General features: G+C 38.2%; 2 protein-coding genes across 2 annotated transcripts; both read right to left on the minus strand.

The window, feature by feature from the left end:
• Positions 1-5,147: 5,147 nt before the first annotated feature.
• On the minus strand, positions 5,148-6,370 carry LOC138600490 (butyrophilin-like protein 2). The gene is made up of 3 exons (XM_069671909.1): positions 6,268-6,370; positions 5,839-6,180; positions 5,148-5,464 (listed from the first exon to the last, which is right to left on the minus strand). The coding sequence occupies exons 1-3, from the start codon at positions 6,368-6,370 to the stop codon at positions 5,148-5,150; spliced, it is 762 nt and encodes a 253-aa protein (XP_069528010.1).
• A 9,902-nt stretch (positions 6,371-16,272) lies between these two features.
• On the minus strand, positions 16,273-24,854 carry LOC138600491 (butyrophilin-like protein 2). Its single transcript, XM_069671910.1, has 7 exons — positions 24,824-24,854; positions 23,381-23,719; positions 22,646-22,930; positions 20,721-20,984; positions 18,064-18,174; positions 16,924-17,190; positions 16,273-16,292 (listed from the first exon to the last, which is right to left on the minus strand). The coding sequence occupies exons 2-7, from the start codon at positions 23,676-23,678 to the stop codon at positions 16,273-16,275; spliced, it is 1,245 nt and encodes a 414-aa protein (XP_069528011.1). The 5' UTR covers positions 23,679-23,719; positions 24,824-24,854.
• Positions 24,855-25,353: the final 499 nt, after the last annotated feature.

The raw sequence follows: 25,353 nt of genomic DNA on the forward strand, positions 1-25,353 counted from the left end.
CTTCATATTTCTGGACATAAAAGGAGATGCCTACGTACCTGATACAGACAAATCAATGTATGCTGTTGTTGGACAGCAGCGTAAGGAAAGAGGTATTTAATTCAAAATGATCCTTTTGTTCTGAAAGTTAAACGAGGCCTTCAGAAGGTCAGCCTCTACAGATTAAATATGTGGAGTTGAGCAACATTGTCATTTCTTATTATGATAGTTTTATGAGCAAGTGGTATGAATGGACCCTACTTATACGTACTTACGTACTTAGACTGTTCTTATATAGCGCGCTAGTCTTCCGACCACTCAAAGCTGCTTTTACACGACATGTCACATTCATCCATTCACACACTCATTCACACACTGATGGCAAAGGCCCAAGTGCTAATCTCTAATCAGACCTATGCACATTCATACCCGTTGGCTCTGCCACCGGGAGCAGTTCGGGGTTCAGTGTCTTGCCCAAGGACACTTCGACATGTGACCGGGATTGAACCCCGAACCTTTCCATTGAGAGACAACCGGCTGTTGTTTCATAAAGGTTAAAATAACATGATTAATTAATTACAAATTTAAGCCAGTAACTCTTACATTGAAAATATAAGTCAGGTGTTATCTACATAATAATTTATATTAAATACATAGTACAGTCAATCAGATTAGAAATACTAGCCAAAATAACAAACAGTGTTATAAGAAAATGTAACAAATGGATCTGTCTTAAATCATGTTACAATCTTTGATAATATAAGTTTTGTTCATTATTCTTATAACTTTACCACACTTCTATATTTCTGTGTGTCTTCCGGGTAACCAACAGCAGAAAATAGCCTCGTCTCAACAAACTGCATATGAATAGAGCCCTGCACCATGACGAAGACTGTAAGCTGACCTGATGATAAAGGTAGCCTGATTATTGGTACTTTGGCATGAAGACAAAGTCACTTTACAAAGACCACCTGACGCATTCCTTTGTCCTTCACTGCATATCCAAAACTCTGAAATGTGACTGCATTTAATGACACATGCAAAACTTAAAATGTGTACACATGACAAGACATAAAACTGAAACATAACCAAGCTTATGGTTGTTTAATAAAGCACAGCAAAAGTTAGAAGGATATAGTAACACGACAAAAGAAATGAAACTATCATTACAACTGTTAACTTTGTGACTTTTACGATATATGTACATTTTAGTTAACATCATAAAACTAAAGAAACTGTACGTTTAAGCAGATCACTCCCTCAACTTACAGACAGCAGGGTGTTTTTTAAACAGTGATACTGGTTTGTTAAAGAGTGACAGTTTAACCACATTGTGTCTCTGTACACATTTGAGAAGGCTGCTTACAAGAATGGACCTGCTGCATCTCTTAAACAGACACTCTGTGGTCACTACTGACATCGGTATGGCAGGGTTTAAATAAACAGATGTAAGATGAGTATTTTTATTGTCTCTAAATAAAGAAGATGCAGATACACTAAAACAAATATACACATTTTGTGTTTAGTAAACGTCCTTGATGGTGGGAACATGCACAGCTAAATGATACTCTCCAAAGATCTTCAAAGAAAATAAGTTCAAACTTTTTTATTGTATTCTGTTTTTACATCCACATTACACCTTCCTGTACATTTCAATGAATAATGGAAGTATGCATCGTAATTTTCAGCAAACCTTTTTTCCTTTTAAATGTTTCTTTTCTTTTCTTCTGATGTTACTAAAACCTAATACGAGAGAATGATTGAAGCAGTAAATATATAGACAGGGCTCACTCATTTGATGTTATATCGGCTTTCAAATAATATGTTTTTCATGTTTTATATGAAACATGTAATTCTGTGACGTCATCTATATCAATAACAAAAGACAACACAAAATAAAACCACAAATTTAGTATAAAAGAATAAATGGTTGTGATTTTGTATGAGTTTTATAAGTTCTGAGTAAATGGCTTTTCAATACATTTTTTGAACATGGGTTGGTGTGACTTCATCAGTATCATCACATGTTTTAAGTGTGTGTTCATGTGTTCATGTGTTCAGCTAAATTAAAGCATCGGTGTCTATCTTTATTGCAGCGGAGCAGCTAAACCACTCGGTTCTCTCTGCTCTGCTGGCTCACGTCTGTAGATACTGTTTTTTTTTTTAAATGAGCTCAATGTGGTCGACTGTGGTCAAATAAAGTCACTGTTCATTGTCGGGGAGCTGCGGTTTCTGACTCTCTCTGATGTTTAAAAACAATACCAGAGTTCGGTACGTTCGCATCAAAATCATATTTATTTATTATCAGACGTGCAGCACACGAACATAAAGATTACCAAAACTGTCTTCAGTCAAAAGAGCTCGCGGTATAAAGACTTTTCCGTCTCCCCGTCTATCCATTCACCTGCCATCACCTGCCTCCTCCTTTCTCTCTTCGATATGTGGACATAGAGGTATGTGGCTTCTCTACTGTGGCCACAGTGCAATTGATGGTGAATCAAAAAATGATCATATAATATAATCTCAAACATCAAAAAATCGCTCCAAGAACCACAATGGTTTGACCGTAAGCCAACGCTCTGCAACTGTAATAGCTTAAAGATTAGTCGTATTGATAAGGGGGTCAATAATGTGTTAAACATCATTATTCAAATGCAGTTTGATAAATACAAAATGATGAATCAGTTGTGACACACATTAGAGAGGAATATGTCAGTTTCATATGATACTTATGTAACATGCTTATGCTTTATGCTAATATGTATTATCATCACAACACTTGATTATTTGGTTAATAAAAAATTAAATAATAATAATAATAATAAATAACTAGTAAGGTAACTCACTTCTAACTGTAAACGGTCTGACAGTGTTTGGTGAAGTTATTCTACAGTATGTGCATTACTGGGACATATTTCAAGTCAAGACCCAGTAAAGCTAGCTCCTAGCTCCTTGTTAGCTCCTAGCTAACTACAGTGGGCTACACTTTCAGGGATGACAAATCAGCTGCCTGTTCATCTTAATCTGCACAGGCTGGTGTAAATGTTTGCTGGAGAATGTGATCTTAGTTAGATTAACATGTGCACACTAAAGGAGTAAAAAAATTTTTACATCAGCGGTTCCCAAACATTTTATGCAACGCACCCCCTTCTACATCCCGACTGGGTTAATGTACCCCAGACCCCCGACAGTAAAAAAAATAAAATAAAATAAACGCAACATAGGCGCATTAAAGGCATCAAGTTTAATTCTGCACAAATAATCAAGAATTCAAAAATATTCAACAGATCACAACAATGCGCTCTTACATTCAACTCCAACTACACTGCAACAAAGTCACGCACAAGTCCTCACTTTAAAGAGCAAAGAAGACGAGTGAGGGTGAGGAGAAACACAGGCAGACAGGCCCATCATGACAGAAGACGGGGAACATGCTGTCATATTTTCAGCCAAATAAAAGAAAAATTGAAGTTTAAATTACAATCACCAAACAGAACATAGTGGATATGGAAATTAAAACAGCCTCATTTGGATCAAACTGCAGTAAAGTTTCACACCATCCACCAGGTAAAGAAAAGTTAGAGTAACACATGCAGAGGCTCAGAAACAGATCACAGGGACAAAAAGCAGATCCATCTGATCCATCCTCACGCGCACACCACTTTGGGAATCCCTGGCTTACATGATTGATGGCTGGTTATCCAATGGACTATTAGGTCAATCGTAGGTCATTATCATTTGAAAGGCTGACTGTGGGGAATCATGCTACACATGAAAACACAAGCAAATTGTATAACTTCAGGTGAACAGATAGTTTGCGAGTAGATAAACCAAACAGCTACCTCTGTAAGATGTTTGCTCTATTAGCAAATATATTATATTATACAACGTTACAAAAGTCTCTTTACTTTTAGCCAGAGAGAAACATTTTAAAAGATTTTTTAAAAGTCGAAGCCCCTCTAGAAAGACGGGTTGTGGTTGTAAAATTGGTCTAAATTAGTCTGAGTAGAAACAATACTGAAATGGAAACCCAGGTTTAAATCTGATTTTTATTAATGGACCTTTTCTATTTGTAACACTTTGTAAAATGTTCCTTTATATCCACTCTCTGACTGCTCTGAGTTTCTGAGTGTCTTTGAATCTCACCTCTCTGGCTCTTTATCTCCTCGAGCGGTTTCCTGATGTCATTTTTGTAAGAACTTCTAATGCTACGAGCTGTTCTGCTGCCTCCATTTGACATTCATTAAGACCTGTTTCTATCCTGCCCAGTTCTATTATATGCTCCTGTAGTACTTGCTTTTCATTATCCTTGAAGAATCCGGAGATAGACTGAAGCCTCTCCTGGTTCTTTTCCTTCTCTCTCTTCACCTCCCCCAGCTGTGCAGTCAGTTTGTCTTTTAAGTTCTTCAATTTACACTTATGTTCGATCAGTGTTTCATTCACAAGTAGAAGGTCCTCCCGTTCCTCTGTCCTCCTCTCCAAATCCGGAAGAGATTCAGTCTTCTTCTCCTCCTCAATGGGCTCCTTAAAAGTTTTATTTTCTGTCATGTCATAAAAAACAAAAGAAATCATAATCACATAGATGGTGTGATAGTATAGTAGGTATATAGGTATATATATGTTGGTGTTGTGATCAAACCAGCACCAGTGTATGACTTGACCACTGTATTGGTAATATTTAAAATTAATAATTTGTGTCTATACAGTGCAGCTCCACTGGAGCAGTTAAAACAAGATGATATAGATGATGTAAAAAGACATTTAGCAGCATTATTCAAAATGTGCACAAAAACTGTGCTAAGTTGCTGACCGACAATAATAATCATATATAATTCATTACAAAATAAGACATTGAAACATCTTCACTATATGGAGATGAAGTTTCGCTGAAGTTCAGGAGCAGGACCACACCTCAATCACTCATGTCCTGTCATGTGCCCATATAAGCTTCACCGCCCTTCTCACCTGTCTGTTCTCGTTTCTCGTGCCCCCCCCTTTGGTTTCGTCTCCATTTCCACAAAACAAAGATGGCTGCAAAAATAAAACTTAGCGAAATAACCACGATGATGCTGACACGAGCAGCAGCAGAAGAAGGCACCTCGAAGTGATCAGCTGTAATGACCAAACACACAAGACAGTTCTACTTCAGTAAAACGTCTCCTCAGCTGTTACAAATATGAAGATATAATTGCGGAAAACTGACATGAAATCTGAAGGTGTGTCTCTCTGGTCTGGTTGATGTTCTTCTGTTGGACTCTACAGGTGAAGCTGCTGCTGTGTCTCTCCTCCACAGTCAGTCTGCTGCTGACAGTATAGAGGTCATCAGGACCTCTGACTGTCTCTGTACGTCCAGCAGAGAGATGGTTTCTCTCACCGTCCAGCCACAACACCTCAGGCTCTGGATACCAGCCTTCAGACTCACACTGTAGAACCAAACCTTTGCCATTCATGTTAATCCCAGGTATGACCGGTGAGGACACAGAACCTATTGAAAGGAGATATTTAAATAAATTACACATTTATATACTGCACATTGCAACACATCAAAACTATAAATGATGGAGTTTTGTGCCCTCTCCTGGTCATAAATGTAACTACTGTTGCAAAGCTGATCAATACTCGATAACATCACACAAGAGGTCTTCTCACAAAAGCCTGACTGTGCCTACATTTGAATGGCAGAGTTTTGTTTTTGTTTATCGTAAAGGGACCAAAGGATAACTACACCTGATCCCAAATGTGCTGGACAGACCCAAACAAGAAAGAAGAATGCAACATGAGCAGCTCTGGTGCACTTAGCAGTTCAAACATTCTGTACGCCTTTAAAAAGTACTTTTCCTCTTGTTGTGATCATCTTACCAACAATAAGCTCAACAGTCGATTCTTTCTTCTGTGCAGGAAAGTAGCATCTATATTTTCCATTGTCAGAGTGTTTCACTGCAGACAGTGTCAGTGAAAGGTCTCCGTGCTTCAGTTTGTCGACGGACACTGACGTTCTTCCTCTGTAAGACGGGTTTTGGTTAAACAGAAAGTTTTCACCTTCATGCCACACATGGACAAATCTGGGTACCAGGTCAGGCCTCCCCCACTCCACACTCTTAGAAACAACATCTGCTGCAGGTTCAAGGTGGCACGGCAAGATGACATCATCACCGACTGATGTCACTACAGTTTGTGAGGGTCTGTCTCCCTGAGGCTGGCCTGGAAAGATAAAGATTCTTAAATTCTGCAACCTGGAACATATTCTTATGTACAGCACTGAGGCTCATGAGTTATATACAGAGTTACCTCTATAAGAGTGTGTCAGGAGAAGGAGGATCACAGTGAGCTGAGAAACCAAAGCACTGCAGGAACCGAGCTTTGGTTTAAGGAACACGCCGTGATTCAGCATCCTGGAGTTCTGGGAAATTACCAATGTTAAACATGTTTAGAGCAAGAAATAAAGATAAATGTGGATGTAAAAAGGCAAAACAACATCAATCATTAATACAAGCAAAATTCCACAATCCATCCCCCTAAAACCAGAACAAGCTTTTACATCCCTGTAATCTGACCTGAATAATAGATCCTTTTTTGAAAGAAATATCAGAAATACGGCCTCAGATTTCAGACAGTTTTCAGTAGTCATATGATTTATGCGCCTCTTTGAATTTTGTCTGTAAGTAAATATATCCTTAACCAGCTTGTCACCTTGCTGTGTTGGTAGGAAGCTAGCTTCCTTGTATAATATTAACTTTGTTTTAACATTTGTAACTCAAAAGCACAGGTGCCCTAAAATAAGAAAAATACAGACAACAAACTTTAAGCATAATAAAATAAGCATATGTAAATACATTTTTACAGTAATACATTAAGCATGAAACGTGTCAAAGCTAGAAAACATCTAAAGACACAGAGCCAAACACAGAGAGAGAACGTTTTTAACACCGCTGCAGCTACTGAAGAGCATTCACCGACTGTGTAAATAACTAGTCTATTTGACCTCAGCAGATGATACATTCCTTCAAATGTAAAGGTAGTGATATTTGACATTAAAATAATATACATGTACACGACAAAAGACACTTACGTGTTGTATCTGTGGTTGTTTCCTGAGACTTTGAAGCTCTACGGCCAAAGTCCTTCAATTAAAAAAATACTGTACTTTGACCCGGTTCTTAAGGTGTGTTCCCCTCAAGCAGGTTGTCTATTCTTTTATACACTACACAATTAACTATAGTGAGGATATTGTGTGTTGCAAATGTAGTATTGATAACAGTTCAATGGTTTTACACTGTATCTAATATTTGCAGTTGCTACTGTCTAACAGACCTCCTGAATTTGTGGATGGTTTCCACATTTATGTCAATAATCTGCATCGTGTAATGATCCATTGTTGGTGAGTTAATGAATGACTCGACTGAATTCAACCTTTTGATTATCAGACCTTCCTTATATGCTCACACTTCTCAATGGAGTGAAAACATGTTACAAGGCACATCAATCGAAGCCAGGAGAAGGGGGGAAACAAAACTGTCCTCTGTCCTATCAACAAATCCATACGATGTAAATTAGATAACTGACTGATATTAAACACAGAAGTATTTACTAGTTACACAATGGGGATTCTGGGTGTGGAAATGCAGCAGCAGCTGGGGGAAATAGAAAGGACGCCCTGCACTGCTTTGCGCCGGGTGTAAGATAAAGGACCCTATCGTCCACCCAGCACAAAGCATCAAAGCGTGCAGCGCAAGTGTAGGGTTAGGGTGCAAGTAATCTTGCGCCACCGTTAGCGGCCGTGGGCGTGTTGGATCTGAAATGAGGTGTGCTCAGGCAAGCGGGTGGCGCGTTGCTTTCTAGAGGACGCAGAAAGCGACCGCGCCTTAGACCAACAATAACCTGGTCTACAGTCTATGGCGCAATCTGTGTTTGCTATTTAGAGGGCGCATTATGGACATACATCGGCGAGTTGACAACATGAGTCTGTGCTTGTCACTGACACAGGGACACACAGCAGCGCTTATACTCATCAGGAAAAAGCAGTGTGTTTGCAGATACAGTGAAAAAACATTTATGGCACAGACTGCAAGCTTTTGTTTCCCTCGTCTCCTTAAATCATGATGCTGCTTTCGGTTTGTTACCGATCTGCTGAGAAGTGCAGGAAGATACAGTACACAGCGTGCCTCTCTTCATGTTCATTTCTGTTGGGCAGTGGGATTTCTTCAGTGGCTTTAACATCAATCTGTGATTCAACATGTATCGTACAGTGACCTGTGTTTCTTTCTTTCTTGAGTCCAGTTTATATCAGAAGAATGACTGAAATCAGCCGTGAAAATAGCAACACGCCTGCCTGCAGGCGCACCGGGCTCTTAAAGGGAATGAGAGCAGACACTTTGATTGGTTTGATTCATGTTATGATGAAAACATGCCTATGAATAATCCAGGGACTTAAACCAACCTCTAATGATAATGATGATGACTAATGATAGAGAAGGATTAGGTTATAGGCTTCTATAGATATGCACAGATGATAGAACTAAGGAGGCACAGATGATGAACTGCATGGCATGGCCTTGTTCCTGAGCCTCCCTTATAATACCTTTGATTAGCTGTAAAGTATGGGAGTATTAGTCGAAACAAATATAAGTCTACTGCATAACTGTAACTCCCTTTCTAATAAATGACATCTTAAACAGCATGACAGCAATTGAAAGTAATGTGTTGCTGTGTCGGCAACACAGAAAGGAAATGTTTGACATATGTAACAAGTTATTTGTAGCAGAGGGCAGAATGTGACTACGCACACACGTTCAAATATGAGTGTGTGAGAGAGAGAGGAGAGAGAGCAAGCGAAAGATAGACAGAGAGAGATACTGCTGTTCATCTGGTTAAGCATTAAGGTGTTTTTTTTTACTCTCCATGTCTAGTAAGTGAAGTCTTTTAAGCTGGACCTACGGTGTTGTCTTCAGCCTGAGTATATGTAACCCTGATGACATTGTTTTCACACTGGACAAAGCTCCTTCAAACCTAATACGACTTTGTTTAGAGACTAAGTGGAAGACGGTTGATGAGTAACCTGATCTGATCTGAACATACAGCAGTTAGTTTTTATCACATTTCCCTCTCTGATGTTTGGGTCTGCTCCTTTGCACTCAGACAGTCAGTGTATTTGACAGTTGACCAGGTGAATTAAAAGCTGAAAAAGTGGTTATCGTGCTATAAACTGCTGCAGCCTCTACTCTGCACAGGAAAGGGAAGTCCTACAACTTCTCATACAACATATTTAGCTTTTATTCAGTCCTACGCTCAGACAGCTGCAAGACAACATGGAGGTCCCCGTGCTTTGCATCAGACTGTGTGAGTACTGAGTCTGTCTCCACCTGGAAAACACAGAGCAGCTTCTAGAGATAACATGATGACATTTTAGGCCATTCAAATGTGTATATGTGCATGCTGTGTGTGTGTGTGTGTGTGTGTGTGTCTGATACACTGCTCTCTTTTGTCTCTACAGTGGTGTATGTCGTGTTGCTGCTCACTGCTCACAGTCAGTACAGTTGCTGTGCTCACAAAGCTGGTGAGTTCAGGTATGTTCATTACCTATAAACAAAGGAATAAGTCATTTTCGACACCTCTAATCTTAGACAAACTATCATATGGATTGTGAACTGACAGGGAGAAGGAAAACCAGAATACCAGGGCTACTTTATGCTATTTTATGCGTTACACTTTATAGCCAGACATACAAACACCAGAACATGACCATTTACTTTTTATGTTCCCTGTCGCAGACGCAGCTTTTCCTCATATTGACCCGCACAGACTGCAGTTCTTTGAATATGAATCCATCTCGTTAAACTGTGCTGGGTTTTCCGGCCCGACTGAATGGAGAGTGATGAAAAAGATTTCGTCAAAGACTACTCGATGGGAGACGTCAGCAGGATCCTTGAACATTTATCCTGCCTTCAAATCCCACAGTGGAGAATACTGGTGTGAAAATGGAGAGGGAGAGAGGAGCAACGGTCTCAATATCTCCGTCACTGGCAAGTTATGAAAACACTACCTCAAATTATTTATATATCCAAAAGTGTCAAAAATCTAAAAAGTGTAGCTTGAGTGAAGATTTTTGTTAAACGTTCACTTTTTTAGTTAGTATATGTACACTAAGGAAATACACACTGGGCCAGAAATTGCATCAAACTAACGTGTTAAATACTAACTAACTACCATATTAGTCCAAATACAATATATAAATATTATTATATTATTATTATTATTATAATTTTTAAATCTAAAGAAGTAGGATGGTCTTATATTTGGGGTCTAGGCTTTGGCGCCACTTAAATGTATATGGAGTGTACCCCTCAGGGGCCAGCCGTCACTCACAGCTACAGAGCCAGGGGGATGAAAGATGGAACGACACGGTGATCGCCTGGAACAAATTGGATCAAACGTCGGCCAAGTTAACCAATAACTGAGGCGGAGTTATGATGTCAATTTTAGGACAATTGTTGTCACAGAGAGTAATGTCCGAAAATGGCGAGCCCAAAAGGATCACAGACGTAGTGTTGCTTTTTTTTTGCCTCAAAGCGGCTGCTTCCAAGAGACTGACAGGAGAGAGTGAGCGTCTACCAACGCTGTCATCCAGCTGTTTCAGGACTCTCTCTACAAATAGACCTCACTTCGCTGGTTAATGATTTATTGAACATTTATTGAACAGGTATTTTATTGAATTTAAATGTAACAATTTAATCTTAAAGATATTGAAAACGTGATTTCATTTAAGAGGTAAGATAAAATTGTTTTCTCTATAAAAAATTTTTTTGAGAAGGGGGGTCGTCTTGTAATCAGCGTCGCCTTATATTCGGACAATACAGTATTTTTAAGGGAGTAGTTAATTTCTACAGGGGTAACTAATTGTTCACTAATTGATCACAGTCTTACCTCATGGTTGATAACGGTGTCATTGTGTTGTTCAGCTGGTGATGTGATCCTGGAGAGTCCTGTTCTCCCTGTGATGGAACAACAGACAGTCACTCTGCACTGTAGAAAAAAGGAAAAAAACCTCAACTTCCCCGCTGATTTCTACAAAGATGGCAACTACAGTCGGACCGGGTATAAAGGCAAGATAATCATTCACAACGTCTCTACTGCCAATGAAGGTCTTTACAAGTGCATAATCTCTGGACCTCGAGGAGAATCACCAGAGAGCTGGCTGGCTGTCAGAGGTGAGACATAACAGTGCTATCTAACTGTAAGTATCATAAGGTACAGGGTTCATCCAGCTGGACAATAGGCATCGGGAATTCCAATCAGTCTGATAGATTGCAAAATGTGACGTGAATAATGAAAGATTTTGACTGATGGTGGTGCTAGAAGAAAGTTCTTTGGGAGAAGTGAGGTATGTGAGGCTCGCGTTTAGAATTGAGCTCAATGCTAATATAAGCATGCTAACATGCTCACATAGTCAAATTTTGCTTCCAAGTATTAAGTCATAAATCATATTATTTGAAAAGACTTACATGATCATAGTGTTACATCGTGTTACTAATGTAACAGAAGTGCTGCTTCCATGACATATCTTAACCTATTTTGTCTTAGGAGTGTTTTTGTCTCTGAAGAGACAATTTTAGGCCATCAAGTATAATAAGCATGAACTCAGCCTCCTTCAAACCTTTGATGTAAACAGCATATGTACCTCCTGCACCACAAGACACAACATCCCAAGATGGTCAAGAGACTCGTCCAGATTCCATTCAGCTCTCCACACTGTTGTCAGTTATCTTCACCGTTTTGTGTGTGGCTGCGCTGCTAACAGTGGCTGGACTACTTTACCGACGGAAACCCAGAGGTAAAGAAAAACACTGCGGAAGAAAATGATACAAGGTGTACTTTCTGTTGTTGAAATAAAATTCCATTACAGTTGTGGAATACCCAAAACAGTTCATAATGAGGTCAGGCAGAGGTGGGAAGTATTTATTTTTCGGACAACTTTTTACTTTTGCTCCCAACATTTGAACACAAGAATCTGTACTTTCGTACTTGTTCTGTCTAAAAACCAGACAGTGTCCAAAGACAAGACATCATGGACATTCCTGTTGATCTTACGCCTTTCACCACACAGCTATGAAAGGACAATTACGGACAATTTCACACCTTGTGATTTACTGTTTACTGTCTTTTTAAGTTGCTAAATAAAAAGTTAGAGAGTCAGAGTAATGGACAAAAGACAAAGCTTTGTCATGCATGACACCAGTTGTCAGCCCATTGCAGACATTTTTATACACCAACCATGATGTGTACCAGTTGATGAACTTGAACCACACAGAACCTTACTCAAGTGTTTGGGTAAAAAACGCTACCCATGTTTTTCTTTGTGTAACAGTTTTTTTTCAAATGTAAAGATACTAAATTTAAAGCAAGAATAGCTGTAACTTACAACCATACAACTTGTCTAGAGATGTAAAATTCTGTTTCTTTTTTTTGTCCTTTATTTTCAGTTTCACGTTTTTCCCCTGGGATACCAACAACTGCATCAGACCCAGGTGAGTGTCAAATATTGGAGGAACACAAAGCATTTATAGTTTGAATATAGAACTGTGTCAATATGAAATAATATTAATATATATTTTTTCCCAGTCTATGAAAATACCAGTGTTGCTGATCCTAACATCTCTTTATATGTCAATGTCCAAAGACATAACAACAAAAGAGGTAATTCTTTGGCATTATCTTTTCATTACACTTAGTTTTTGATTAAGTTATGTTAATTATAATTCTTCTTTAGCATCACATTTAACCACTTTGCTCATTCATAATTTGCTTTTATGTCACAAGGACCAAATAAAGTACATTTTGTGTAAAATTATTTTAAATACTAGACAAGGCAATGATTTAAATTTCACAAATTCTCTAAATTAACCGCATTATATATAAAGAAACATTACGGAAAATAAAAATAAAAGTGTATTATCAGCTAAAAAAGAACAGGTTAATAGATTAGTTGTCTATCAGCCTGTTAGCAAAAACCTGTACTTTATAAATCTATTGCATATTTTCTGTTTTTAAAATAAAGGAAATATATTCAAATGCATAATAGTAGCCACGACTTAAAGTTATCTTGTTTTAATTCCACTTGATGTATTTTTTGTTGAGTAATTCTTCTTAGCTTGAAAGTTCACCATTGTGCACATTTTTACGTGCAAAGACAAAGACAACCTTAAACATAATAATTTCTAGGTCACTTTTTTCATGTTGAAACAACAGATTACTGTATATATTTTTATTATTACAGGTTCTCCAGCTGATCATGAAAAGAAGAAATTAGGTGTTGTCACAACTAAGAAGAAGGAGAGAGGTACTTTATGAACATTACGTTAAATTGCCCACATAATCGATACCAGACAATGCAGCACAAACTACATCAAATATGTGAGGCAACAAGTTATGTCAGAGTGGTTGTACAAATGTATGAGAGCACTCAAAGTGGACAAAGCTTGTATTGTATTCAGTCTTATATGGCTCTAAATACTAATTATAACCATCATTGGCTTTCATCTGAGAACTTTCTACCACAGCATCAGTGTCTTTTTAAAGTGAGTGGTTTGTGAAAGTAAAATACAGTTAACGTCAGAAGTCAAGAAGCCACTGCAGCTTTTAAATGCAGATACTGTGGTAAACAGTTGATACTGGGGTTTTAGAACAGGATAGTTTGACTTAAAAAGAAACCTTAAATAATAGATATTAAACTTTAATCAGTGTATCAGGACCTTTGATCACTATATGAGTTTTGTTAGTTAACTTAAAAACAGTAAGTAAATCAATTAAATACAATATGTTTTTATTAAAAATAAAGTTCATTTATTTTTTTTTCTGTTTATATTTATATATCAACAGCTAACAACAACTTCCCTGCCCACCTGCTTCTTAAGTGTAATATTTTCTCATAATATTTTGTAAATAGTTTCTTGCTTCTCTTTTGAATTACTGGAAAAGACAACCTTTCTTTATTTTTATATCTCCTTCCTAGTTCATGGAGGGGCAATTGGACAGGGTACCAAAACAGGAAAACACAGAAGGAAGAGAGGTATTTCCCTCATAATTCTGACAATGTTTTTGATAAACTGTTTTACAGAAATATTTGTATAATGGTGAACTTCTAATGTCCAGTTTAGCAAATATAGTCATTCATTGATCACATTTTTATCACTTGTGTTATTTAAATAATGTAATGTCTATTAGGTATAATTAACAAATTTTCAATAAAAGAGTTAATTTGGCTAACTGAAATATAAAGTAAGGTGTCATCTGCAAAATAACTGGGACTGATAATGGGGGTGTAAAGAGGTTAGAATAATTTCTATATCATATCATATATTAACCTTTTATGTTCTATGTTTTATTGTTTTACTCTATGCCTTACAGGAACTGGGAGCAGAAACACTGAAGGATGGGAGAAAGACTCATTAAATGTGTGAAAGCTTTGTTACATATTTTGTGCAAGAAGATGAAATGAGAAACAAGCAGAGCCTGAGTTATGTCCACATCAGCCGCACTTTTTTGTATTCTGAGGTTAGCTCTGTAGCTGCTTGTGAGTGTTGAATTACAAAAGAATAGATAAAAATACACATCCGAACAGTCTTTACAGCACATAGAGCAAACATATCAGCGATAAATGTCAGGTTTTGGTTTCAGTCCTTGCGCCTTTTTCATATTTTAAATTGCCTATTAAAATAGACATTGTTCAAACGTACTGTCACCATCATCAGTCACCAATTGAGAACTTGACTCACAACAAAGGTTTATTTTTTCATAGCCAGTGGTTTAATAATTGTGTAGCAGTTAAACCACCGTGTTCTATCTGCTCTGCTGGGTCACGTGTCTGAAGATGCTGAGAACAGAGCTGCTGCAGCCTCAAATAAACTCTGTGGTGAACTTTTAGCATTCACATCAGTTGTCGTTCTTAAGACTACGCTGAAAACCAGGGGTGACCGCACGTTTTCTGACCCCAGTTTGACCCCAAATTGTGGAATGCACTACACCCCCACATTAGAATGGCCCACACCTTACCAACTGTTAAATCGCTTCTTAAAAGTTTTTTTTTTATTTATTGGCTTTTAACCCAGCATGAGAGTTGTGTGGTCTCTGTCTTTCTGTGTCCTTTTATTGTTTTAATTACTGTTTTTCATGTGTTTTATAGGCTTTTGTGTGTGTTTGTTCTTTTTTATAGAGTTGAGTACGTTTTTTGTATTTTACAGTGTTTTTATTTCTGCTTTTTTAATTAGCTGTGCAGCACTTTGATAAACTTTTATATATATATATATAAACATTCTGTTTAATTTAAGTAGATTTGATTGGACTGGAGTTTGACTTGAGGCCAACAAACCATAACATATAAAAATTCATATCAATGACATGATAAAATATTGACTATGCACAAGAATTACATAGTTTGTCTATTTTTATTATCAGTTAGAGAAAAGCATGCAAATAACATGAGAAAAATACAGCTCACTGCTGCCATCAAAAGGCCAAGCATTGTTTGTAGAATATAAAATAAACTCATTTTTCATTTACAGGCTGTAAAACAATATGAACAACACATGCAACCTTGTGCCAGTCCAAAAAGCTATGAGCCAATAACTACCATTATCAAACCTTGCTTTAATGTTCAGTCCATCTTCAGTTCAGTCTCAATCAATCTTAATCTCTTGCTGTTTGGTCCTGTTCTCAGTGTGACACCTGCTGGACTGTTCGCACAGTTACATTTAGTTTGATCTGAATGCCAGACTGGATTTAAATGGATCTGAATGGAATTAAATTGTTCTGGATGTTATAAAGAGATTGTGATTAACTCTCGTTAGTGTGTGTGTATTGATCATCTGTCATTGTTACTGCATCAGTATTTATAAGTGTGTCCTCCTCTCTCTGAGGACGCTCTGACTGTTTCCTGTTTCAGTTAACTTTATAAGAGATGCTGCTGACCCTGGGAACTCCCTGCGCTTTTTGTTTGTTTGTTTAATAAACATATGCTTAAAGGCATTAGACAAAGTTAAGTGTTGGAGTTTGTATTATTCAAAATTTTGACGCCAATATTTTCACTTTTACTGCAAATGAATATCGTCTCCAAATATCGGTTATCGGCCTTCTTGACTACTAATAATCAGTATCGGTATCGGGCCTGAAAAAACCATATCGGTCTATCTCTAATATTAACTAATTAATCAACATCATTAACCAAATAATCAATCAATATTACATATTATGAGTCAAATCTTAATACTAACTCACATATATTTAGCATCATACAGTTCACATTCATTGAAGTCTCATGTAAACTGGAACAGATTACAAAACGTCATCAGGAAACATAATAAAAAAATAGATAAATAACAGAAATATCTAATCACTAAGTAATAGATCAAGAAAGATCTCTGCAGATGTGATGTCGTCTCTCTGCTGTCTCAGAGTTCATCATCACTGCATGTGAGCCGTTGCTGTTTGGTCCTGTTCTCAGTGTGACACCTGCTGGACTGTTCGCACAGTTACATTTAGTTTGATCTGAATGTCAGACTGGATTTAAATGGATCTGAATGGAGTTTAATTGATCTGGATGTTATTAAGAGATTGTGATTAACTCTCATTAGTGTGTGTGTATTGATCATCTGTCATTGTTACTGCATCAGTATTTATAAGTGTGTCCTCCTCTCTCTGAGGACGCTCTGACTGTTTCCACTGAGCCTCATCTCTCTGTATGTCTGTCTCCTCAAATTGTCTCTTTATTTCTTCAGTCTCATTTTCTACTTTTTGTTTCCTTTCTGTTACTTTTGTGAGCACATCATTTGTTTTCTGTAGTTTTTCTTCAATGCTCTGTAAAGATTTCTTATATTCTGTCCTCTTGATTTCCAGCTCTATTTTGATGCTCTAATAGAGAGCTCCTTATTTGCTCCATGTCCCACTTGAATGAACCTTCGTTTTCTTTGTAAAGTTTCTTCTCATTCCTCCCCAGCTTCTCCTCCACCTCCTTCAGCTTTGATACTAGCATTTCTCTTGACACCTCCAGTTCTTTCTTTTGATGCTCCAGTATTGTAATCACATGTAGCATGTCGTTCTTTTCTTCCTCTTTCTCCTGTAACTTTTCAGCATCCAGATCCTTCATATTCTTACTTTCTTTAACAAGCGGCTCTTCTTCTCCTGCTCCTTCTTGAGTGTCATCAACATGGTGCGCGTTGTTATCTGTACACAAAGGAGGAAAATGAAGTTATTATAACGGAGGTTCAGGAACAGGACACCACGCCTTCTTCTCTAATTTTATCACCTGTGTCTCGTTAGCTCTCACACCTGTGCCTCCCTAATGCAATTACCTGTGCAAACACTTAAGCCTGCCTAACCCCTTCTCTCCTGTTTGTCTCAGGTCTCAAAACCCTCCCCCATAAACCACATTCCTCTCCACCCTCCTAAAGATGGGCCCCTACCCTGAGTCTTGACCCTGGGTTCCTGGTGGCTCCAGCTAACTTGACCCTATTCAGCCCCCTCTCATCCCACCTTCCCTTCACCCCTTCTCTCTCTCTACTTTGACTCTCGAGCATATTCCATGAAACTACTTTTATACAATTCAACGGCGTGGTCTTGTTAGTGAACATACACTTAAATTGAAATTTTAAGTTTGTTGTATTTATGCAGTGTTTACTTTTAATGTAAAGAATGTAAAAAGAAGTACATTGAAATCATAACTTACTGCCTTCATTTTGTCTGAATTTCCAAAGAACAACAAAAACAGCAGAAGAAAGCAGGATGACGGCAAACAAGACCACAATGACACGCACAGCGGAGCAAGACTGGTCTATGAATACATCCTCTGAAATCACAAGAACACCATGATGTAATATCACACTTTAGATTTTTGACAGTGGAAAAAAGAAAACAAAAATATGTCACCTGAAATCTGAATGTGTGTCTCTCTGGTCTGCTTGATGTCCTTCTGTTGGACTCGACAGGTGAAGCTGCTGCTGTGTCTCTTCTCCACGGTCAGTCTGCTGCTGACAGTTTAGAGGCCATCAGGACCTCTGACTGTCTCTGTACGTCCAGCAGAGAGGAGGTTTCCCTCACCGTCCAGCCACAACACCTCAGGCTCTGGATACCAGCCTTCAGACTCACACTGTAGAACCACTCCTTTGGTGCTTCTGTAAATACCAGTTATGACAGGCGAGGAGACAGCACCTGGAAGCAGACATGGTATAAAGCTGAGTTATTACAAACTATTTGACTCCAATTCCCAATCCAGGCTCTTGGTTCGAACCCTTTTCCATGAAATATCAGATCCATCTTGTAAAACACAACTTCATATGATGTTTTTAAGCTGAATATTGCTATTTTTAAGTGAATCTGAATTAATTTTCTGATCATCCAATCTCATCTACATGACAGCATGAAATGACTGACATACTTCATCAAACTAGTTTTTATGCAATTAATGTTATCATAAAGTGACGGTGAGACATGAGACAGAGAACATCATTATCACTAAGTGTTTACATCTTTATCTGAACATTGTCTTTTTGCCACACAAAGTCAATCATGTCTATAAGATAAAGGGAAAAAAAAGAGAGTAGGGTGAATTTTTTTTGTCAGACCTCCATTTCAATGTCCATGCACATCAAATAAATATCAGTGTTTGCACTTGGATCCAAACATTTTGAGGTGAGCTTTACAAAGTGTTAAACTTTCTTATTAAGGATTAAAATGAGTATCTTTCCACTGATGAGTAGATAATCTGTGAACTGTTTATTTCAATTGTGTCTCCCTTCTTACTCATACCAGATCAAGTCCCCCCTAAATGAGATTTGGATTGAGGGAATGCTGTTTTCTCTTAGGACAGTCCCACTCAGGGATCAGAAACAATTTAATGGGTTATTGGTTACGACTGATGAGCAAAGGCAAAGACTTCCAGCCCAATCTTTTACTCTTGGATATTCTTTCAATGGTTTATGTTAAAACAAAGAAAAAGGGTAACAACAGACATGCTGTTCAACATCATGAATCCTCAATCATAATTTAGGAGCTAACCTTGCTCCCACATGGTTAGCATGTACCAATCAACCTGATTTATTGACACTAAAGCTTCATCCATCCAGGAAGCAGCGAGGCCAGTAGAGGAGAAATGGGAGGGGGGATATCCACACCCCCTCTAGCATCAGTTTAGTAGGTTTAGCGCTCCGTAGTAAGTTATCAGTAATCAATATGCATTGATCATTTAGACTTTCAATAATATCATCCAGATAAGGAATGAACAAACAACATCTGGTTATATCCTGGGTAAAAGTTGTTTTTCTCATCGCCACTGAACACCACTCCAAGCGTGCTCTTTGGCTGCTCATACTTACTTCAACAATACATCAAAACATCAAGCTAGAAGACATGGTTCCGACATGAAGCTAGCTGGGTACCTCGATCATCCCGTTTTGAGGCACAGGGACACTGATCAGGCTGAAGTATTTGATTTGAGTTTGGAGTAAAACTGGATGTTATTCATTCTCAGAAGGTAGTTTGACTTTCTGCAGGACATCTCTCTTTTTAACCAGGTTTAAACAATGATAACTGCCAAGAGAATTGCTTGTTTAAACAGTTTATAAAATGTAAAGAACAAAGAGGTAAATGTTTCTATATGTTATATGTGAAATTCACCTAAAAGTAAACAAACTGTCATAGTATCGTATTTTACTTAAAGTCTACTTAATGTCAGTTGTGTGAAATGTTTCTTTTCCCTGTAAGTGTTTTTATTTTTTGTTTTTATTCAGTGACTTAATGACTTTTAAAGATATACATTAAATACATTTAAATGAGTAGAAGGGAATGAATAAAGGTATACTTCATCTTACCTCTTTTTAAATGTGCACGCTTTGCTTTGTGTTGAATTTTAGAGCAGAAATTGTTACATAGGTTTATGTTACATATTTTATTTTTGCAAGTTAAAACTCTATTTAAATGTATTACCATGTTTGAAATAAAGATATTAATTAATCAACATCATTAATCAAATAATCAATCAATATAACATATTATGAGTCAAATCTTAATACTAATTCACACATATATTTAGCATCATACAGTTCACATTCATTGAAGTCTCATGTAAACTGGAACAGATTACAAAACGTCATCAGGAAACATAATAAAAAAATAGATAAATAACAGAAATATCTAATCACTAAGTAATAGATCAAAAAAGATCTCTGCAGATGTGATGTCGTCTCTCTGCTGTCTCAGAGTTCATCATCACTGCATGTGAGCCGTTGCTGTTTGGTCCTGTTCTCAGTGTGACACCTGCTGGACTGTTCGCACAGTTACATTTAGTTTGATCTGAATGTCAGACTGAATTTAAATGGATCTGAATGGAATTAAATTGATCTGGATGTTATTAAGAGATTGTGATTAACTCCTGTTAGTGTGTGTGTATTGATCATCTGTCATTGTTACTGCATCAGTATTTATAAGTGTGTTCTCCTCTCTCTGAGGACGCTCTGACTGTTTCCACTGAGCCTCATCTCTCTGTATGTCTGTCTCCTCAAATTGTGTCTTTATTTCTTCAATCTCATTTTCTACTTTTTGTTTCCTTTCTGTTACTTCTGTGAGCACATCATTTGTTTTCTGTAGTTTTTTTTCAATGCTCTGTAAAGATTTGTTAAATTCTGTCCTCTTGATTTCCAGCTCTTGTTTGTCCTTTTGTAGAGAGCTCTTTATTTGCTCATCGTTCCAACTGAATAAACCTTTTTGTTTGTAAAGTTTCTTCTCATTCTTCCTCAGCTCCTCCTCCACCTCCTTCAGCTTTGATACGAGTGTTTCTCTTGACACCTCCAGTTCTTTCTTTCGATGCTCCAGTATTGTAATCACATGTAGCATGTCGTTCTTTACTTCCTCTTTCTCCTGTAACTTTTCAGCATCCAGATCCTTCATAGTCTTACTTCCTTTAACAAGCTGCTCTTCTTCTCCTGTTCCTTCTTGAGTGTCATTGCCATGGTGCGCGTTGTTATCTGTACACAAAGGAGGAAAATGAAGTTATTATAACAGGTTCAGGAACAGGACACCACGCCTCCTGGTTGTCTCGTTGGCTCTCACACCAGTTCCTCCCTAATGCAATCACCTGTGCAAACGCATACATTTCCTGAAGATGTGCCCCTACCCCGAGTCTCGACTAGGAAGTAAAAGTCGTAACAAGTTTTCTGTAGGTGAACCTGCAGAAGGATCACCTCCCTCTTTCTTCTCACACACACTCACACACGTGGACACTTTACGTTACACTGGAATATTATCACCACTGTTCCTTTCAGTGAACTCTTCAAGGGACCGCCCTGCACTGACACTTTGTTTATATAACTATTTATTCACACAATGTGCTATTACATTTTGACTGTTATGCCACCACTATATTATAACATGTTCATTATACTACTGTTTTCTATACATACTATTGCTTATCCTTATACAGTTTTACAGTGGCACAAGAACTATTGCAGTGACGATTCATATTTATATTACATTTCTTATTTATATCCACAACTACATTTTATATGCGTCATGTACAACGCACCAGCCCTCGCAGTCTTGTTATTCTTATTCTTGTTAGTCTATTGTCCTATATTTATTTCTATATTACTATATTCTCTGCACCTAGTCTGTGAGAAACGACTCTATACCTTGTATTCAGCTGAATGACAAAAAAGTTTACTTGACTAGATTTGACCCTGAGTTCCTGGGCTCTTATCCCAAATATTAAACACATTTTATACCATGTAATGGCGTAGTCTTGTTAGTGAACATTCAGATAAACTGACATTTTCAGCTTGTTGTATTAATGCAGTGTTTACTTTTAACCTGAAAAATTAATTTCAACAACATGACAACAGAGAAAATTTGGTAAAACTAAGACAGAAGAACAAAAATGAAGTAGAGATGTACGAAGAAATAGAGGCAGTTCCTCTTCATGAAACATATCCATTATTCATTATATTAAATCTTAACCAGAAAACACTCTGGGTGGGGTAGGTGTCACTTAAACATTAAGAAACTCACTATATTCTGATACGTATTTCACTTTTAATTGATGTTTTATAGCAAAGTTTCAGGAGCAGGACCACAACTCAACCACGCCCCTTCCAGCATTCACATACATTCAAACCTAACCCTCTCCTCCTCTTTGGCTCTCTCACGGCGGATCCCCAGTAAAGCTTCCCCAAACCCGACCGCAAGAACGTTGACTTCTCCGTGATCAAGTATCATTATCACCAATCTCATTAATCAATAAATTATTAAATCATATCCTGTTGATGGTGTGGTCCTGGCTGAACATTTAATGTATACTCTTGTGTAACTTTAGCATAACAATCACACTGTCCCAGGAAATGTGAGATGACCAGACGCCCTTTCTAACAGTGAAAACAGTCATTAGCACTTCAAAAGAAGAAAATTGAAATCATAACTTACTGCCTTTATTTTGTCTGAATTTCCAAAGAACAACAAAAACAGCAGAAGAAAGCAGGATGACGGCAGACAAGACCACGATGACACGCACAGCGGAGCAAGACTGGGCTATGAATACATCCTCTGAAATCACAAGAACAACTTGATGTAATATCACACTTTAGATTTTTGACAGTGGAAAAAAGGAACAAATTAGGATATAAAATATTTTCACCTGGAACATAGATGTGTGCCTCTCTGGTCTGGTTGATGTTCCTCTGTTGGACTCTACAGGTGAAGCTGCTGCTGTGTCTCTCCTCCACAGTCAGTCTGCTGCTGACAGTATAGAGGCCATCATGACCTCTGACTGTCTCTGTAGGTCCAGCTGAGAGGAGGTTTCCCTCACCGTCCAGCCACAACACCTCAGGCTCTGGATACCAGCCTTCAGACTCACACTGTAGAACCAGCCCCCTGGTGGCTTTACCAATGTCTGCTCTGATAACGGGAGAGGAAACAGCACCTGTTGACAAAGAACAATAATTATGCAGTTGGGTTCATTGTAACTTTACATTAAACATAATGTTTTCACAGTAGTGCTGATGTACTGAACTGAAACTCAAATACTGAGTAAAATTGTGTTAGATGAATTAAATCAAGTGTCTAACTGATTCATCTTGAGGCTGAAAATCACTGTTCTTGGCCAGCAGCTCAACAGGAGCAAATTTAAAGCTTTAGTAATAAAATGACCGGCCCTCTACCGACCCAATAATATCAGAGAATCAACACGAGCCAGCAAGCGAAATATTTTTTCCTGAGTATGAGAGACTTCCAGAGTAATCTGGATTAAATTACACATTGAAACACAATGTAGAAATGAGTGTTTAGCACAGGTGAAAGGGGCTCCAGTGTTTGGTCCACTCTAATCAGTCCGATTTTAAAATGTATGCATATACATAAATATTCCACTTACCAACAACAAGCTCAACCACTGATGTACCAAGTGTTGGAATGTGGCATCTGTACTTCCCCTTATCAGATCGTTTCACTTCGGACAGTGTCAGCGATATGTCTCCAAGCTTCAGTTTGTCAGTGGACAATGATGTTCTTCCAACGTATGATGGATTCTGATAAACCAGGAGTTCCGCACCATCACGTCTCACATGGACAAATCTGGGATTCAGGTCAAATCTAGCCCACTCCGAAGTCACAGCAGAAACATCAGCTCTAGGTTCCAGGTGACAGGGCAAAATGATGTCATCTCCAATCATCGCCACTATTGGCTTGGAAGAGCCAACCAACTCAGAGTGACCTGGGGAAGACAAAAGCATTTGTTTAACCGCTTCTCACGTCGCTTCATTCTGGTGCCTCTTCCATTTCAAAGTGTTTGAATTCATGTTTAAAGCTCAAAAATATTCTTGGTGGCCAAACCAGTTTATGCCGTCAGGGATCATATCATTGCGACCTGACCATATGACAACCCAACTGAACTCATGTCCCTGTTAGAGGCATTCCCAAAGGACAGAGATGTGACTCTTTCAGCCTGTGCCGGACCAAGCCCCATGACTCATGGGTCAGACAGATGACCCTCTCTGCCGAGCTGCCTGGGGTCTCACTCCCTGTGGGGGTTAAGGTCACCCTATTCCAATTCAGTGTGCCCCTCATCGTATCAGCTGCAATGCAGACATTGTAACAGACCATTGTAGAGGGAGTTTAACTGAATAACGGAGCTTTTGAATAACCTGTCGATTTAAATTCTACTAGTTTGAAATATTTTCCAATACAGCTTAAGGGCATGGACGCCTTGTCATTGACTAGTCAGGATAAAGTCGTAGAAATGGGTATCCATGGCAGCTCTTCCGTGTCCAAACATGGCCACTTCAAGCTCCACAAATACAAGATGACAGCAGCAAAAATACCGAACTTGAGGCTTCAAAACAGCAGTCCACAAAACAATGGGTGTCCATTGTTCCATATCATCTACTGTGGTACAACCTGCTTACTTAAGCAACCCATCAGGTGAAAATCACAGAACCCATGAACTTCTATGATGTTTTTGGCTTTTGCATACTTTTTTTTTCGGTTCAGAACTTCAACAACCCGTCAGAGGTTTTCCATGTTATTGGAACTGGGAACTGTGTTGAGGGCAGTAGCCCCTGACCCAGCCTCTTAAGAAAACTTGGTCGTAAGCATGGGGGCTGATCAGGTAAAGTTCAAAAACTTCCAATTAGAGGAATCTTAGGTGAATCACCATTCACCCTCGTCATGGGGCATTCCTTGACCCTTGCAAACATGCATGGGAGGTAATGTATGTCAAAGCCTGGGACAGTAGACAGATGATTTAGACCCACTGCTGTGACTGCTTCAGTCAATCATTAACCTTTAAACAGTCTTAAAGTGTCCGTGTGTAGTTTACCTCCGCAGTGTGTTAGGAGAAGAAAGACAGCAGTCTGATGAAAAACCAAAGTACAGATGGCACTGACGTGTCCATTCCTGTGGTGACACATCCTGAAAATGCAGATTAAAAACTGTAAATGTGTTATAAAGATTATCTGCTTACCATCAGCAAATTGGTAAGACGTGTTGTCAGAAAAACAGGATTCCAAATGAAATACATCATTAATTTATTACACAAACTTATGGTTGTTACATTGTGTCTTGATTTTGACAGATATAAATGACTGGTTAATGAAGAGATGACCATACATATGTCTCCAAGTCTGGTGACAATAGTTACACAGGCAGTTTTATGGGAAAACGTAGGATTGCTTGTCACGGGTTCAGTGTTCAAAGTTAAAACAGAAGACTTCCTGAAAACCAAGTCAAAGTATGCAAAAACAGAGGACTTAAACTGTAAAGTTTTAAATGTTAATATCTTTGTTATAATAATGTACAATCTGCACAGCAACAAGTTTCTACAAACAGAGAAAAAAACTCTTCTAGAAA

This window comes from Semicossyphus pulcher, unplaced genomic scaffold, assembly GCF_022749685.1.
Source record: "Semicossyphus pulcher isolate SPU_LCO1_2020_fin unplaced genomic scaffold, fSemPul1.0.p SCAF_21, whole genome shotgun sequence".
NCBI classification, from domain to species: domain Eukaryota; kingdom Metazoa; phylum Chordata; class Actinopteri; order Labriformes; family Labridae; genus Semicossyphus; species Semicossyphus pulcher.

Coding starts and splice junctions, on each gene's coding strand:
- LOC138600490 (XM_069671909.1), bottom strand. CDS start 6,370: ATGCTGAATCACGGCGTGTTCCTTAAACCAAAGCTCGGTTCCTGCAGT. Junction 6,181..6,267: donor CCTGACACACTCTTATAGAG/GTAACTCTGTAT, acceptor TTATCTTTCCAG/GCCAGCCTCAGGGAGACAGA. Junction 5,465..5,838: donor GACTGTTGAGCTTATTGTTG/GTAAGATGATCA, acceptor TCCTTTCAATAG/GTTCTGTGTCCTCACCGGTC.
- LOC138600491 (XM_069671910.1), bottom strand. CDS start 23,678: ATGATTGGAGATGACATCATTTTGCCCTGTCACCTGGAACCTAGAGCT. Junction 17,191..18,063: donor TGAGGTGTTGTGGCTGGACG/GTGAGGGAAACC, acceptor CTTTGTGTACAG/ATAACAACGCGCACCATGTT. Junction 16,293..16,923: donor ACTTTACAAAGAAAACGAAG/GTTCATTCAAGT, acceptor AATCTGTTCCAG/TTTACATGAGACTTCAATGA.